Below are 18172 nucleotides of genomic sequence, written 5' to 3'. Positions count from 1 at the left end.
GCCCTGAGATGTACGGATGGAGGGCAGTATACAAATCTAATGGCACAGCAGCAGCAGCAGCAGCAGCAACAACAACAAATAATTTGCTGAGGTTGCTGAATATCTTCCTTTTCTTGTCTCTCTCCTGCCCTGCCAAACTAAGCATGCAGAACTTTCTGCTGAGGCAGTGATAAACAGCCTGTGGTCTTCCAGATGTTTTTGGACTACAAATCCCAGCATCCCTGACCATTAGTCATGCTGACTCTGACATATGGCAGTCCACTTCCACTTCGCTGCCTTTTGGCCACTTCCAGGCCAAACGTTGCTGAACCCTGTGCAGTTTGCTCAGTGTATCGATTCTCACTCTCTGCGAGCCTAGGAACCGTCTTGGCCTCCAGAGCAGGACTGCATAAGAAGAGTTCTGCTGAAGCCGAGCAAGAGTCCCTTTAGTCCCTTTAGTGTGTGTTTTTTTTTTTTTTTTGCAGAGTGCAATGCGTGGAAAGGAAGGGTATCCATGTGGTATTTAGACAGATAAATTAAGAACCAGCATTGGGTAGCGGGCAGTTTTTGATTTAGACCTGACGGACCTGGGTTCAAATCCTGCGTCTTCCATGGACCTTGCATGGGTGACTTTGGCCAATGTACCTCTGCCAAGGATCCTTCCTCTTTGTATCTTAAACATGATTCATCTGATCAAAGGAGTCTTGGCTTTAACCTCCAACCAGACGAGAACTTCCCATGACAACGTCAGAGCCAACAAACAGAGACCCCGACCTACAATTAGGGGTGGGGGAAGAATCCGCCAATCTCGGATTCCAAAGCAGACTCCCCTCATCCTATCCGGGTGAATCAAGACCCAAATCGGATCAGGGAAACGCAGCCAGATGGGCGGGGCATAAATAATAAAATTATTAAAAATCACAAATTATTATTGGTCCACTCCAGAACCTGCAGAACCCAGGTAAATACTGGAGGAAGCCACGTTTTTGCCTCTTATACAATTCTCCCTAAGAGTGATGGGTTGCTCCCTGGGAGACTCGCTCCATTGCATTCAAAGTGTGCAGTGGCAAGGAGTCCCGTGGGCTAACCGCTGCAGGCTATAGCCGGTTGTATTCAATGTTTTTACAAGTTTAAAGGGCAGATATCCCTTTCTGAAGGCTCAGGCCAGCAGTGCAGCCGTTGCACTGGCTTGTAAGTCTTCTTTAAAGGATTTTCCATTTAAAAATCTTTGCGGAACTGGGATGGACCAGGCAGTCCCATTGCTTCTTAAAATGCAGTCATCAATGTTGATGTACAGAACAAGGTTCTTGTGAGGATACAGTTAGGTAGCGCTCTGTGTATGCCACCCTGAGAAGCAGAAAGAACAGCAAACATGAACAGTTATTATTATTATTATTATTATTATTATTATTATTATTACTACTTAGCATTCATACTCATGATTCCAGGTAGCATCTGGGTATGTAATCAAACCATTGTTCCTTACCACTGGGGGTGATACATTTCAGCTTCATTGCCATGGCAAAGGTAATTAATTATTTTTCCTAGTCGGAACCCCCTTGGTTATATATTGTCTTCTAATGATGCCATGCCAAAAACTGGACCCCCCCTCCCATTTAAAATCAGGGTGGCATTAAAAAATATAATTGAAGTGTTTATTCCCAGCACTGGTGAGCTTGCTTCAGTCACAGAGATCTTGTGAGTTTATAAACTGTTAAGGCATAAACACTCAGGTCAGCTGTCGGTTACTGGTTTTTCACATGCACACACACATTTTCCCTTTCTCCCATATGCCTTAAAAACCCACAAAACCCTTGACTTTTGATTTTGCCTCACAACCAGGAGATGCCTTACGTGTCTTGAGGCAGCTGTCTGCCGAAAAGATCTCCAGGCTTCCCTTCGGTGTGTTTTGATCGGGCCAAGATAGTTGACAAGATAATCATCGTCAGCTGTTTGTCACATTGTCATGGGGAATTTTTGGAGGTCAAGCCAAGGGCCCTATGATCCATCCCAGAGCACGCCAGGCACTCCTGTCTTCCACTGCCTCCCGCAGTTTGGTCAAACTCATGCTGGTAGCTTCGAGAACACTGTCCCACCATCTCGTCCTCTTGTGTCCCCTTCTCCTTGTGCCCTCCATCTTTCCCAACATCAGGGTCTTTTCCTGGGAGGCTTCTCCTCTCATGAGGTGGCCAAAGTACTGGAGCCTCAGCTTCAGGATCTGTCCTTCCAGTGAACACTCAGGGCTGATTTCCTTCAGAATGGATAGGTTGGATCTTCTTGCAGTCCATGGGACTCTCAAGAGTCTCCTCCAGCACCATAATTCAAAAGCATCAATTCTTCGGCAATCAGCCTTCTTTGTGGTCCAGCTCTCACTTCCATACATCACTACAGGGAAAACCACAGCTTTAACTATACAGACCTTTGTCGGCAAGGTGATGTCTCTGCTTTTTAAGATGCTGTCTAGGTTTGTCATTGCTTTTCTCCCAAGAAGCAGGCGTCTTTTAATTTCTGTCACCATCTGCAGTGATCATGGAGCCCAAGAAAGTAAAAACTCTCACTGCCTCCATTTCTTCCCCTTCTATTTGCCAGGAGGTGATGGGCCCAGTGACCATGATCTTCGACTGGTTTTCTAGTGGATCACATTCAGAGCCTTTAAATCAGTTGAGGAAGCTGTAGTCTTCCGGACGCTGCTGAATTACAACTCCCATCGTTGTCCCAGTCCATGAGAATTGGAGACTATTGGAGGGCCCCAGGTTCCTCACCTGTGCTTTAGAGGCTATATTTTAATGATAGGAGAGCCATTGCGCAGAGTCCCCTTTCCATTCTGTTTGGTAATGCCTGCCTCTTGGGGAGGGTCCACTCTGCAGCTCGCCTCAGACCACTTTGGGCCTTCAGATTTGCTGAGGAAATACTGTGCAGACTCGTCTTACGCAACCTCAAGACAAATTCGCCAAAGTGACCTCCCCAGGGCGCAAGACCGGGCAGTGTGTCTGGACATCCTGGGCTGCGCAGACTACAAGACGCTCGGTGGACCAAAGGAAAGCAGAGCAAGATGTTGGGCACCAGGAGTTGACGAAAAGAGGCGGACAAGGCCGTGGGAATGTTAAGGATAGTAGGAAAGGATATACTAAATAAGTATTATCCTTCCTTCACTCATGCTAGTAAGTGATGTAGCAGAGCAGATTCCTCTCAATATAGCTGGAAGTTAGTTTGCAGATTCATTAGTTAAGGATATTTCCTGGTGTCCCCTTTAATCCCTCTCAAAAGAATAAAGACACCAGAGTCTTTCTGAGTAAAGTAACAAAAAGTTTACTCACATTTCAGTTCACGATTTAATCCCTGAAAGGCAGGGTTTACTTGGTAGTTTCATCAAGAAACAGTGTGAGTTCATTCTTGACCATTGGACCCACTCTTGGTCTTGTCCACTCCATCTGCAGGAGCCTGTCTTTACAGGCAGGGGAAATCCCTAACTCACTAAGGGTTCGAGACCCATTGGCTACCGCCACCTGGTTTAGCCAGCCAGTTGAAGCCATTTGCTGGGTGTGGCTGCTGTCGCGTGTTGACAGCTTCCAGGAGCCACAGGTGAGAGCTGAGTGCACAGTGGGGACCCAGGGTGGACAAACTACCCCGGAAGGAGCATGACATGTCCCCCATCAGATGTACTACCCCTGCCCTGACACCCCATGCACCCCAACATGAGTGCACAGGGGAAAGGACTTGTGATGGGGCCCCTCGTTGAGTCAAACATAAAGCAAGTGAGGTGTGCTTAAACACAGTCATAAAACTAGCACAGAAATCTTTCCTTTTTATTCCCTCCACCTCTCTCAAGCTTCCAGAATTTTAACCTTTAAGGGTGAAAAGGGTTGCTCACTGAACACACAGAACAAAATGGCAAATTGCAAATAGTACATTAGCTCCTCACCTCTCGGTTCACTCGCTGGCTCTGCTGATGAATATGTATGAGAGTAAAATGATCTGCGAAGCTAGATGACTTAACACCCAAATAGTCCTAGGAACTGAACAGCCTATTTATCTGGAGTGTTCCATGGCAATAAATACGAATTTGCACAAGAGGGTGTGAGTGCAATTAAATCTAAGCACACTGACGACTCCGGGAAATTGAAATTAGCTTCTTGGAGCAAATGGTATTCAAGTTCTGTTTGTTTAGCTCAATGGAGGGATGTCATAGAAGGTTTTCCACCTGCGCTGACGCATCGATGTCTCCAGGCTTTCAAATGAGTTTATACAAGCCATTTTATGTAGTACTTATTTGTCACCTAGCGTGGAGCTGTAGCCAATCCCAGTTCTTGCTCTTTCTTTCGCTAGCATATAAATTTTATTTTTGCATGTGTGATCTTGCTCTGACTGACAAATCGTTATAGACAAATCGGCTGATTCTGCAGGAAGGTACAGAGGATGCATTGCATTATTGTGGGGAAGCAATTTGTCAATGCACTTCAGCCAACCAGGGAACGCAGAGCAGGATCTCAGGTGATGAGCAGAAATTGCAAGCATGAATGTGCAACAGGAGAAGGAAGGCCTTCATGGTAAAACCAGCAACTTTAATTGAGCTCAGAAATGAACAGGTGACCTATGCAGGTCAGCTAGGAATAGAGTTGTTTGATCTTTTCACAGGAATGAGAGAGAAATGCTATTCCATTGACTTGTAAGGGCGAACCCACCTAATCTGTACTTCCTGAAATAATAAACCCGAAACACAGGCATTCTTTGAAAATTGCACATTGCTGAATTTTGTAGTGTGCTTCTCCGGCCGAATAGTGTGCATGAAAATGCACTGCGTTGGGGGAAGTTCCATACAAAAAATACCCAGGAGAAATTCACATGCTGGTGAATTTTCACTCTTTAAAAAATAATAATCACAAATTGATGTGGAAAACTGGACTTAAAGTTGGGAAAATGAGAAAGTGGGAGAAACATGGGCAGATTCCCTCTCTGCTCATCCCATGATAGGCAATAGGTTGGTGGCAACATTGTGGACCAGTTAAGAACATAGGGCAAGCCTACTGGATCAGGCCAATTACATATCTGAAGGCAGCCCTGTTTAGGGAAGTTTTAAATGTTTAATGTTGTATTGTGTTTTTATTTGTATTGTGGGTGGTTGAGAGCCACCCAGAGTGGCTGGGGAAACTCAGCCCGACGGGCGGAGTATAATTATTATTATTATCTGGTCCAGCATCCTATTCTCACATTGACCACTCAGATGCCTCTTGGAAACCTGAAAGAAAGACTCCTGAATCTGGGAGAACTCTCTGTTCCTGAAGCTGAAGTTTTTGGGTGCTTTTCATTATTGGAAATCATGTCTCCAATTTTTGTGATTCAGTTATAAACCTAACCCATAAATGATCCTCATAGCCCCAGAACGTTTGGTTTTATCAAGAATAATTAAATAATAATAATAGGGCCCTAGTCTCTTGTGACAGAGCATTCCACCAAGTCGGGGCCAGTACTGAAAAGGCCCTGGCCCTAGTTGAGACCAATCTAACCACCTTGTGACTTGGGACCTCCAAAGTGTTGTCATTTGTGGACCTTAAGGTCCTCCACGGGGCTTACCAGGAGAAGCGGTCCTGTAGGTAAGTGGGTCCTAGGCCGCACAGGGCTTTACAGGTCAAAACCAGCACCTTAAACCTGACCCTGTACTCCACCAGGAGCCAGTGCAGTAAAGCACTGGATGAATGTGATCCCGCAGCAAACATTGGAGGAGAGTCTTGCACCTTTTTCCCGGAAAAAAGAGGCTGCAGGACATTGCAGTCTAACTTTGTTGGCACCGTTCTGCATGGGAAGCCCCCTCTGAGTGCATTTTTGTTGGCAAGGAGATACCCAGACTAGGGGAGATTTTGCATTTCTCTTGAGAGGCCGGGTCATTTAGAAAGTTCGGTCAGAAGGAAAGAAGGCAGCGGAGAAAGGCCATGGAAGAGAAACGGAATATCTTGCATGCCTGAGAAACTCTCTAACCGTCCTCAGCAACATAATGGAAATGAGATTGCCTTTGTTACGGTTCGCAGGCGGCTTTCATTTGCATGACTTAACTATCAAGGTGTCGATCAGAAAGGGGCCTCCTTCAGCATTCGGAAACTCTCATATGGATTCACTTACGTGCTAACCAATGGCACCTGGGTGGAAGGAATTAATTCAGCTCTGGCAGACCCCGTCCGAGACTCAGGGAATCTCGCTCTGAGCAATTCGACTCAGGATGTTTATGGAGGTGTTGAGAAAGAAAAATGTGTGTGGGGAAAAGGAAGCGCGAGTTTTGGTCCAGATCCTGGTGAGGCCCCATCCAACTCCTTTAATCATCGGCCATTCTTTGATTGGCTGGCTAATGCCTCGCATTTGAGGAAAGGATGCATATGTTTTCAGACTAAGGGTGGGGGGCAGGCGAGGGGAGATGGCTCTTGAGAGATGTTGTATCCACCCAGAGTGGCTGGGGAAGCCCAACCAGATGGGTGGGGTGTTCTTGTTGTTGTTTATTCGTTTAGTTGTGTCGGACTCCTCGTGACCCCATGGACCAGAGCACGCCAGGCACTCCTGTCTTCCACTGCCTCCCACAGTTTGGTCAAACTCATGCTGGTAGCTTCGAGAACACTGTCCCACCATCTCATCCTCTGTCGTCCCTTTCTCCTTGTGCCCTCCATCTTTCCCAACATCAGGGTCTTTTCCAGGGAGGCTTCTCTTCTCATGAGGTGGCCAAAGTCTTGGAGCCTCAGCTTCAGGATCTGTCCTTCCAGTGAGCACTCAGGGCTGATTTCCTTCAGAATGGAGAGGTTTGATCTTCTTGCAGTCCATGGGACTCTCCAGAGTCTCCTCCAGCACCAGAATTCAAAAGCATCAATTCTTTGGCGATCAGCCTTCTTTATGGTCCAGCTCTCACTTCCATGCATCACTACTGGGAAAACCATAGCTTTAACTATATGGATCTTTTTTGGCAAGGTGATGTCTCTGCTTTTTGAGATGCTTTTTAAGATGGGTGGGGTATAAGTAATAAATTATTATTATTATTATTATTATTATTATTATTATTATTACTACTACTACTACTACTACTACTTTGGACCTTCTTCGTAGGAAGGGAAGGGGGGGATCCACGAAATGGTCTTACACCTTAGTTGCTCAGTTTAATGTCATGGATAAAAAAGGTAAAGGACCCCTGACAGTTAAGTCCAGTTTCCTTGAGGAAGGTGAGAAGGAAGGCTAATGAGAGGTTGGCTTGGGGGTAACACAAGCGGCTGGGGTGGAGGCAAGGCCAGGGAGAGAGATCTAAGGGGCTGCATTTGTTCCCTTGACCTGAGGCTCCTCACCTCTGCATTAAAGAGATGGCCCATTTAATGGCCAACCCAGCTCAAGTGATTGATCCCTTCATCCATCCCTCTAAGGTTAAACACTCACATTTTTGCTAGCAGAAAACAACAATAGTTAGTTACCAACTCAGTTAGAGCTCAGTCTTTTCTTTGGCTTCAATGTAAAAAAAGGTAAAGTACCTTTGACAGTTAAATCCAGTCGTGAACGACTCTGGGGTTGCAGCCCTCATCTCGTTTTACTGGCCAAGGGAGCCGGCATACAGCTTCCGGGTCATGTGCCCACCATGACTAAGCCACTTCTGGCGAAACCAAAGCAGCGCACGGAAACGCCGTTTGTCTTCCCGCCGGAGCGGTACCTATTTATCTACTTGTACTTTGACATGCTTCCAAATGTCATGGATAGAACAGGCATATATTTTTGTTTGTTTGCTTGTTAATTGGATAGGTGGGCACCTGGCACTTAATGTATCGTTGCTACCCCAGTATTATTTCACTCAAATGCCAAAATCCATCATTTAAAATCTTGCAGAATTATTTTTTTAAAAAAAACAACTTAAAAAGGTGAGGAAACTTGGGCCTGTCAGGTGTTGCTGAACTACAACTCCCAGCATCCCTTGCAAGCATGGCGAGTGGCCAGGGATGATGGGAGCTGCAGTTCAGCCGCATTTGGAGGGCCATCGGATTTAACGCACCATCCCCATAGACATCTGCACATCTTTCGCGCCTCAAAGTTACTAGTCCATATGTGTTCCTCCATCGGTAGTCTGTAATAGCAGAGTCCTACTGCCCTTCCTTAGGAACCTGATTTCCTTCTTTGAAGGCAACGGTCTGCTGCCCTGTGCATTGCTTTGACTACTGATAATATTTTTCTCTTGTTTGACAGTTGCACTATAAAATCCCTTCAGCGTCGCCATGTTTGCATCAGCCGCCTCGAAAGGCCTCAGAACTGGGGGGAGAACTCCTGCGAAGTGCGATTCGTCATTCTGGTCCTTGCTCCTCCAAAAATGGTAGGGTTGAGCGCCTCCTCCATTTTATTTTTATTTTTTTTAAAAATAAATCCTGTGCCTTTCCCCTTATCCTTTGATATGCCATTATAATAGAATATAAGAATATGTATGGTATTTTTATATATAAATAAAAGTTGCAAGCAACTTGGGATCTGAACATCCAAATCCCACAATGAAAGATAATTGTATCCACTAGTTATATCACAAAACATGAGCAAGAGTTGTTGAGCTTTTTCAAAAGGGGGGGGGGGATGACATTCATTGCTCACCTTAAAGTACACCGCTAACAAACTCACACAGCGCAAAAAAAATCATTGTATTCCCAATCGCCAACAGAAAGCGCCAAACGACGCCCACTGGACGAGGCGGAGGGGCAGAGCAAGGGGGCGGGGGTAGAGACATTCATTTCCCAGTTTTTTCAATCCAGCGATCGATAAGGATGCCGCAGTCGGCCAGGATCACCCAGGGATCTACCTGTCGATCGCGGTCGATCGGTTTAACCTGTCTGAGCTAAGGTATAAAACTCAAGCTGTGGTGTAGGTAACCCAAACCACTCATGGATGTGCCCTGTTTTTCCTCCCTCAGAAAAGTACCAAAACTGCAACCGAAGTGGGCCGGACATTTGCCACAATGTTCTCAGATATAACCTTCCGGCAGAAGCTTCTAGAAACGAAAACGGAGGAAGAGTTCAAGGAGGCTTTGGTTCACCAACGTCATCTGCTGACCGTCGTGAACCAGAGGCCATCGGCAATGGCCGATGGGCACATAGTACACAACCACAAGCCTCTCAAGGTACGTGTGGCGAAGGTCCGCTGTTTCAGGTGGACATTATAAAGCCAAATCATCTTGAGATGAATACCAGTCGCTCGTCCGAGGAGGCCAAAGTTGCGTAAATCCTGACAGGGAGTTGGGCATCCCCTCAGAGTCAAGGTCCAGGTCTCTCATCCTGGGTCGACAGAGCTCATCCAGCCCTCAAAGTCCCATATGTCCATTCTATGAAGAGAAGTCCCACCAAAAAAAGTTCAGGACTTCTCCGCTGAGTGAAAAGCAGGTTAAGCACAGAGGTGGACATGATAGGGTTGCATAGAATTATGCACAGTGGATTGAAAAAAGTATAACGCCCCCTTGCTGAATTGGCCACAATCTTTTTCCTTCTCCCTTTTCTGCCCTGTAACGCCAGCAACTTCTCGCATGTCACGGCGGGACAAGTTTATTAGAAGCTGTTGTGCTCCTTCCTTTGACCTTTTCCATTGGGAGCTACTTAAAAAGAAAGAAAGAAAGAATCTTAAAAATAGGCCTTTTAAACTCTGCTCAAATCATTCTGCACTTTAAACTCACCCTCTCCCTGCCACCAGCCCTGTAGACAATTGTGTCTCAAAACAAAGGAGCAGAAATGAATTTTCTCCCTGGAGGGAGAAGAGGGGCAGAGGTTAGAAATCCCTGTTGCTATAACAAGTTGTCCCGCAAGTGGAGAGACGTAATGGGGATGAGGCAGGGAGAGGCTGGAAGGGACAGACATGGAGCCAAGCAGCGAGGGGGCAGGCGAGGGCCATGGAGGGCTGGCAGCAAATGCCACAGCATATTCCAGGTACCCCTGCTGGGTTTTGGAAGCTGGTGTTGACAGATGCACTTTGCATCCCTTTTGTTCCCAAATGTACGTGGAAAACATGCAAAGCTGCCGCATACAGACCCAGGAAAAGGCTATCTTCCGACCACTAGGAGTGGGAGAGAAATGCAATCCTGTTCCCATTCAAAGGCGAATTTTCCCCATTCGCACTTACCCAAACAATACGTGCGCCTAAACACAGCTGTCCTTCAAAATCTGCACTCCTCCAAATTTTACGTTGCACTTCTGGGGACTGTAGTTTATCCCTCAATTCCCAGCAACCTTACAAAACTACAGTTCCCATGATTCTTTTTTATTGGGGAGGGGAGAAGCTGTGTGTTTTAAATCTATGGTGCGGATGTGACCTCAAGCATGGTTTTTTCTATTGGAAATGGTGAAATTAGGAAAGGGAAACAGACAGATTCGGTGACATTTGGTACTGTTTTATGGAACCTGCATGCAACAAAGAAATTAATTTTATGACTCCTCAAATGCATGGGTAGTTGCGGCTAACCTTGGTTAGTTATATTATTTCCCATATTGTTACCAGATCCACGTTTATTTATTTGTGCGACAGTGCAGTCCTGTCAAACATGGGGGTTCCATTCCAGAGGTAGCGCATACAGTCATACCTTAGATCCCAAACGCCTTGGTATTCGGACGTTTTGGCTCCCAAACGCCGCAAACCCAGAAATGAGTGTTCTGGTTTGTGAACGTTCTTTGGAATCCAAATGTCCGACAGGGCTTCTGCAGCCAATCAGAAGCCACGCTTTGGCTTTCGAGCGTTTTGGAAGTCGAACGGATTCTGTTCGACTTCCAAGGTACGGCTGTGTATGCAAAATCTGACTGCTGATTGGCAAGAGGGGGGAGCCTTCACGAAGGCCCTCCCCATATCTCAGCTGCCTCCTCTCCTCCCTGCACAGAGGTAGTATCAAGAGAGTCAGTCAGTCAGTTTTATTGCACATAGCCAAAGGCTGCCGCAATGTACACAGAATCATTCAACAATTAAAAGAAAATATGCTGGATTAATACAAAAGACTTAAAATATTTATATTATCAAGACGTTACCTACTCTAAACAGACATTAAACAGTTAAATTTATAGGCTAAAATCACCACATGGCCACTAATATATTAAAAAAATAATGTTAATTAATACAATGTGCAATTATATTCGGAGTTTGGTGATAAAGATAGAATATAACTTGATATAGATAGGGTCAAATTAATTCATCTCCTTTACAGTTGGTGACTATCTTGGCTATATAATTTGCTCTAATTTTCCTAGTGGCAGTTGCAAAGAGTGCTACACGCCAGGTCACATACTTATCTATGTCTGCGAGGAGATATAAAATCATGTCAGAGGGGTTCTGGCCAGGGGACCTTGTCATTATAGGTGCTAAAAACCATTCTCTTGCTTCATTATATAAGGGGCAGCACAAGATATAATGCATAAGGTCTTCTACTTCAGGACATCCCCTAATGCAAACATGGTTGTTTGTTGGTATGCCTCTGGGAGCGGGAGAGATATGAAGCCATTTTACAAATATGGCACACACAACAGAGGCTGAGTTCCCTTTTCTTGCCTCTTTGAGCAGTGCTGAGACGGGATGGCCGCTTTTCCAAACCATGTGCATTGCCTCGTTTGCACTGCGGCGGGTTGGTCTAGATGACCCTCGGGGTCCCTTCTACCTTGACGATTCTGTGATTTAGCATCTCCTCTGCATAGCCTTTAAAGGAAAGCCGTTGGTTTTAAAGGTCTCGTGGCAGGCGGCTCGAGCCTCCCTCTCCTCTCTCAACAATAGATGAGCATTTGAACTGACATAACATTTCCTTCCTCTCTCCAGCTCCACGAGTTCTTCAATGTTGGCAAGGGAATTTTTGATGACATCGCACGAAGGTTTCCAGTGTACGCGCTGGACTTTACTGATGGTAGGTGAGCCATTGTTTACGACAACGCTGGCCTGACTGGGGTCCTCATAGCACCGTGTCCTGTTTACAGAGCACTCTCTTATTTTTTTCGGAGGGCAGGGAGATGTCTGCAGTAGCTCTGTTTCTGAAAGACAACCACACATTGGACCAGGAAGGATCCCAAGGGTTGGGCTTATAGATTATTCCCAATGTCTTCAGCCAAGCCTGGTGCTTTAGATAAATTCCTTGATCCAGTAAGGCTAGTCCACATGTAGAAACACATTTTCATTCAGAAGCAAGGGAAAATCCAACAAAACTCGAGTTCTCATCCTTGTTTTTGGCAAAATCGTACTGCTGGCGCTTTTTAAATGACTGCCTGAGGTTTCTGTAAGCTAAATGATGAGTAATGTCTCCATAGAGTAGAGATTGGCAATTCTGTCAATTTCATTTTCTCATTAATTTCGGTTTTCCGTGGAGTTTTTCTTTTTAAAGTCATTTTTAAAAATAAAAAAATCAGGGTTTTAGCGCATACTTCTCCTACAATACACAATTTTTTACACTATTTTGTCTAATCGCATTTTTGCAAAGCATTCCCCCCTAAAGATTGCATTTTTTAGTGTTGTTTTTATTGCTTCAAGAGGGAAAAAAATTATATGAAAAGGATAATACCCTGAATGCTAAGATCCAAGGTTGGGGTAATTACTCTTTTGTGAGAAGACCCCAGCAGAGATTTAAAGTCACAAAACATGCAGCAGAACAAATTTGGAAATATAGGCTGCTAGACCCTTAAGATATACCCTTTCAAGTGCGTCCCAAAGTTTCCTTCTCCCCCCAGCAAAGAAAAAAACCACACATTTGGTAAGTTTAAAATGTTTTACTTACAAACTCTCCAAAGGTCATATTCATGTGATTTTCCATGCAGCATTCAGAAAAAGTTGCACAGGCAGTAAAATTTAGCTTAGTTACAGAGTGATGAGAGTTTCTAAATTATTGGTATATAAACTCGAGAGTGGCTTGTGAGAGCTGCTAGGGGCTGGTGGGGGTTGAGCAATATCGGGAGGGGCCCAGATTCCTGGCACCTGAGGAGATGGAATGATGGTCTGACTCTGTATAAAGGCAGTTTTGTATGAGAGGCTTCACATTCGCAGCCTGTGCCCTTCCATGTACCATCCATCCCCTTCCCTCATTGCCTAAGAGCTCTGCAGGACTGCTTTTTTCTACCTAAATAGCTTTGTGGGAATGCAAAGAAAAGCAATCATTGCATGCTCTGGACAGAGCACTATTGCTTATGTACATATATCTCAGTGACGTGATTTCCCATAAATTTGGGTACGATTCCTAGGCAGAAGCTATTACCGGCCTTGTCTGACTGTCGACAGTTTCACCCGCCGTTTGCCATTTATCTCGCGAAGGGGCCTGTTTCAGAAATGCCGAGAGCTGATTCTGGCATCAATGCCTGCGATACTTTCTCTGTTTTCCTTTTATTTACTGCGCGAGCGTCCCCCTCTTTCTCTGGGAAGCTCAGAGCAGATTACGCGGGGCTCCAGGCAGTCTCCCGCCTCCTCGCTGTGACTAAGCTGAGGCTTGCTGAGCTGCGATAACAGCCATGCAACAGCCGTAGGTGAGTTTTGAAACAGCTTTGCTGCAACTGTTCACATGGGGCTAACTGTGCCCCAGTCAAAACCTCCATGTTCCTTATACAGTACATGATCAGGTTTATTTAAAAATAATATTGATAGGGCAGCTGTATGTAGACAAAGGGTGACAGTACAACAGAAAGGTGCCAGGGAGAGGAAAGCAGGCAAGCATCCTTCAGGATTATAGGAGGCAGTTCCTTGGCAAAGGATGTTTGCCGAACAGCGTTTTCAGCAGGGAACACTGCCTTGCACCCGGTTGCTGCAGGACTTGCTGTCGCCGCCAACCAGCTGATTGGCAGCGACAACAAGCCCTCCCTTGCCAATTAGGAGCGCGTTTTGGCATTTCTGGTTCTTCGTTGGGAGGCATATTTTTCCCTGCCCCATGCCTGACGTCATGCACAGGCCCCCCCCCCCCCCACGTAGTGCGCGGTCAACTTGTGTGCAGTGGCGTAGCATGGGTTGTCAGCACCCGGGGCAAGGCAAGTAATTTGCGCCCCCTAAGTGAGAGAGAGTGAGTGAGCCAGGTAGGGGCAGAGAGCTGCGAGTGCGAGCGCCCCCCCCCCAGATGTTGCGCCTGGTGCGGCCGCCCCCCCTGCACCCCCCACGCTATGCCACTGCTTGTGTGTGACCGTGTTTGCGTGCATGCCGGGAAATCAATCAATCAATGGAAGCAGTACGTTTCCGAGCACAATTCAAAGTGTTGGTGCTGACCTTGAAAGCCCTAAACGGCCTCAACCCAGTATACCTGAAGGAGTGTCTCCACCTCCATCGTTCTGCCCGGACACTGAGGTCCAGCGCCGAGGGCCTTCTGGCGGTTCCCTCACTGCGAGAAGCCAAGTTACAGGGAACCAGGCAGAGGGCCTTCTCGGTAGTGGCACCCGCCTTGTGGAACGCCCTCCCATCAGATGTCAAAGAGAACAACAACTACCAAACTTTTAGAAGACATCTGAAGGCAGCCCTGTTTAGGGAAGCTTTTAACGTTTAATAGGTTATTGTATTTTAGTGTCCTGTTGGAAGCCGCCCAGAGTGGCTGGGGAAACCCAGCCAGATGGGTGGGGTATAAATAATATATTATTATTATTATTATTATTATTATTATTATTATTATTATACCAGGAAATGGTGGGAGAAAGCTAGAGAGCCCTTGTGGCTTGTGAGAAGACACACACACACCCCGAGCCTGAAGAGGACATCAGTGAGGGCAGAGAAGGGGCTACAGGCTCAGTGGGGCTTTGTTTAGGCTTCTCAGCCTCTCCGCCTAACAGCCGGCTTGCGTGGTAGCGCAGCAGCCTCAGTTTTCCAGCACCTCCTTCAGCCTCCTGCCAGCCCCAGAGCTTCAACTCTAGATGTTTTGGTCTGGATTGGAGAGAGAGCAGGAGAACATCTGGGAATAAGCATTTAGAAGCTTTTTTTTAGAGGATGCTCCCCACTTTGCACGATTTCACTTGAGTGTGGGGGCCCAGAACGTAACCTGTGCATTAGTGGGAGGAGGTCTGTATAAGATGGGGTGTGGGGCACGTGGGCATGGTTGGGGCAAACAGGCTCATGGGTCAAATTAGGCCCCATGTTGGGCTTAATTAGGCCCATGGGCCAAACGCTCCCCACCTTTGCTGGATAGATTCGGCCAGCCTGATTTGGCCTATAGGCTTCCCGTGGTGAGGTCATGCTAGCTGTTGACTTTGGGCCTGCAGAGAACTTTAGCCACAAAGAGGCTGTTAATTCCTTGAATATCCATGTGGCTTAGCACTAAGCTATGGTTTCTCGGCTGAGAGTGTATATTTGGGGCTTCAATGACACACACCTGTCCTATGAAATCCAAGGTCTTGCGGATGCTGTTTGGAGATGTGTAGCAACTCTGTGGCACTTCTCTTCCCGGGTCCAGCACTATGGGCTCAATTCCACAGCCAAGCACCTCTAGGCAACTGCTTTTTCTGCATTCTTTTTTTTTTTTTTACTTTATATTAATTTTTTATTAATTTTCCTTATTTTCAGTTAATTCACACTACATGTTAATTGCCATACACCTTCAGCCTTGTACCGCAGATTCCCGCGTATAAGACAACTTTTTAACCCTGGAAAAGAGGTTAAAACGTCGGGGGTCGTTTTATACGCCAGGTATGGCTGCAGTGGGCAGCAGGATCTGCTCTGCGCCAGGAAGAAGCCACCCAGTGAAGCCGGCTTAGCATCGCTGGGCAGCTTCCTCCTGTCGCAGAGCCCGCTGCCCACTGCTGCTGCCGAAGCGTATAAGATGACCCCCCCCCCCAAAAAAATTGGCAGCTTATACGCCCAGTCACCTAATACGCTGGAATCAACGCACATAACTTGAATATATTATTTCTGCAAATTCCCCACATCTAACCCTGCAAGACAGGAATGCCTGGCGTGCTCTGGTCCATGGGGTCACGAAGAGTCGGACACGACTAAACGACTAAACAACAACCCTGCAACCACCTCTCCTTATACCCAAATGCCTGTGCGACTTCCTTCACACGCATGAGTGAGATCCAACATATTACTTAATAAAAACCTCTAACATTGTGTTCCTTTTTATTCATTACGATAGTCATTCATCCATTTTAAAAAAGGAGGGGAAGGAAAACATAACTTCTTAACTTAATGGGTTCAGTCTATACTTATCCAGAGATTTCTAATAGAATGATTTTGTACAATATATTCTTCAACACATTTCCATTCCTTGCTTTTTCTGCATTCTTGTTGCTACTTGTTGTTGTTGTTGTTTAGTCGTTGAGTCGTGTCCGACTCTTCATGACCCCATGGACCAGAGCACGCCAGGCACTCCTGTCTTCCACTGCCTCCCGCAGTTTGGTCAAACTCACGCTGGTAGCTTCGAGAACACTGTCCAACCATTTCTGTCGTCCCCTTCTCCTTGTGCCCTCCATCTTTCCCAACATCAGGGTCTTTTCCAGGGAGTCTTCTCTTCTCATGAGGGGGCCAAAGTCTTGGAGCCTCAGCTTCAGGATCTGTCCTTCCAGTGAGCACTCAGGGCTGATTTCCTTCAGAATGGAGAGGTTTGATCTTCTTGCAGTCCATGGGACTCTCAAGAATCTCCTCCAGCACCAGAATTCAAAAGCATCAATCAGTTCTTCGGCGATCAGCCTTCTTTATGGTCCAGCTCTCACTTCCATACATCACTACTGGGAAAACCATAGCTTTGACTATACGGACCTTTGTTGGCAAGGTGATGTCTCTGCTTTTACACAGAGGAGTAAAGGAAAAGAAAATGCCAGGGAGCACTGTAAGTTAGGGGGCCTTCTGGGTCTCCCCTCTATCCTGTTAGCATCCTGCAGTCAGGATAGCTCAGCTGGTAGAGCATGAGGCTCTCAGGGTCGTGGGTTTGAGCCCCACGTTGGGCAAAAGATTCCTGAATTGCCGGGGGTTGGACTAGATGGTTTCTTCCAACTCTACAATTCTATTATATTTGCTGTGAACTGGGAATTCCGCTTGCTCTTGGGACATACGTAGGGATGGGGCAGAAATTCGCTTTAATGTGAACCTCCCTCATCCTCGCTTTTCAAAATGGTACGCAAAAGGGAACACGGCCATCCCTCAAAATTCGCACTTCTCCAAATTTTGCAGCTCTCCAACCAAACAAGGTTTACAAAAACGTGCATGTTAGGGTGATATGTGTGGATAAAAACACATGGCACTGGCAAAAATACCACATGGAAATGCATTGCATTAGGGACGTCGCTTGCAAGGATGTACATCAGGAGAAATCTGCTTTAAAATCTGATGCACAAAAATGGAGAACCGAACATGAGATTGAAAAAAATAGAAATGGGGGGAAATGAAATTGAGAGATTTTTCTGCCCCTAGACAAGCTGCACTGCAGAACATTTCGATATGCCGTGAACTGAAATGAAAGAGGGCAGCCTGCTTTTAAGTGTACATGTTCAATAGCAAAACATTGAATTGCTACAGAAAGTCATTTTGGGCTGTTGGCAAGCTTTGCCTTATGCTGTGAGGTTGAACCTGTCGTCCTTTTATTACATTGGGTCCGGCACAGCATTCTCTGTCTGGGTCCTTGCAAATGCAGCTTATTAAAAACTGCGTTATGCTGCAGCCTGAGCACTTTGATGCTGCTTTCGTGCAACTGAGATCAGCAAACCATGAAAGGCTTAGTTTAGCTTAGCATGGCATCCGAACCCAGGATTGTGGTTTCTTTTGCTCTAGCCAACCGCAGTTACCAAGCCAAATGCAAAACTATGGTTTAAAGCGGTCTAGCAATCATGGTTTGTTGTTAGGGCGAAACAAAGCAAAACTCCAGGTTTGAGCACCTCACTAAGCAAACTTGTAGAATTGTAGACTTAGAAAGGACCCCTGCAATGCGTGGCTTCTGCAAACTGACCAATCGTGTCTCAGGTAGCTCAGTCCTGCCTCCCCACAACATAAATTCTGGCTACGTCCATGCTCAGGCCTTCTTTAAACCATGAGCCAGGGTTTCTTGACTAATGTTTGCTTCCATTCCACTCCATAACACATCCAAATTCTCTCCCCTCACCAAAGCATCTAAGTAACACTAGGGCTGCCATCTGTCCAAAAATTCCCAGAAATTGCCCAGGAATGTCAGCCGGAAATAGTATCAGGGCAGAATTTTCAAAAATTGGTAAAATGTCCAGGAAGGTGTTTTTTTTGTGTGAATTCCCTTTAAAAAACAGCTCAAAGACTTTGCATTTTTTTTGTGTGTGTGTTTTTGCAA

General features: G+C 46.1%; 1 protein-coding gene across 6 annotated transcripts in view; it reads left to right on the top strand.

Annotated features, from left to right (window-relative positions):
- Positions 1-18172, top strand: part of SLC4A11 (solute carrier family 4 member 11) — a 257806-nt gene that overhangs the window by 191283 nt on the left and 48351 nt on the right. For all 6 annotated transcript variants that reach the window (XM_081020750.1, XM_081020749.1, XM_081020746.1 and 3 more), the window contains 3 exons: positions 8176-8299; positions 8885-9091; positions 11752-11836. In XM_081020750.1, the coding sequence (XP_080876876.1) occupies positions 8176-8299; positions 8885-9091; positions 11752-11836 (416 nt within the window). The remainder of the gene's footprint in view (positions 1-8175; positions 8300-8884; positions 9092-11751; positions 11837-18172) is intronic.

This window comes from Podarcis pityusensis (genome assembly GCF_964106645.2).
Source record: "Podarcis pityusensis genome assembly, chromosome: 9".
Classification (NCBI taxonomy): Eukaryota; Metazoa; Chordata; class Lepidosauria; order Squamata; family Lacertidae; genus Podarcis; species Podarcis pityusensis.
The sequence above is the reverse complement of the archived record's forward strand: the minus strand, read 5'-3'. Positions and strand labels throughout refer to the sequence as shown.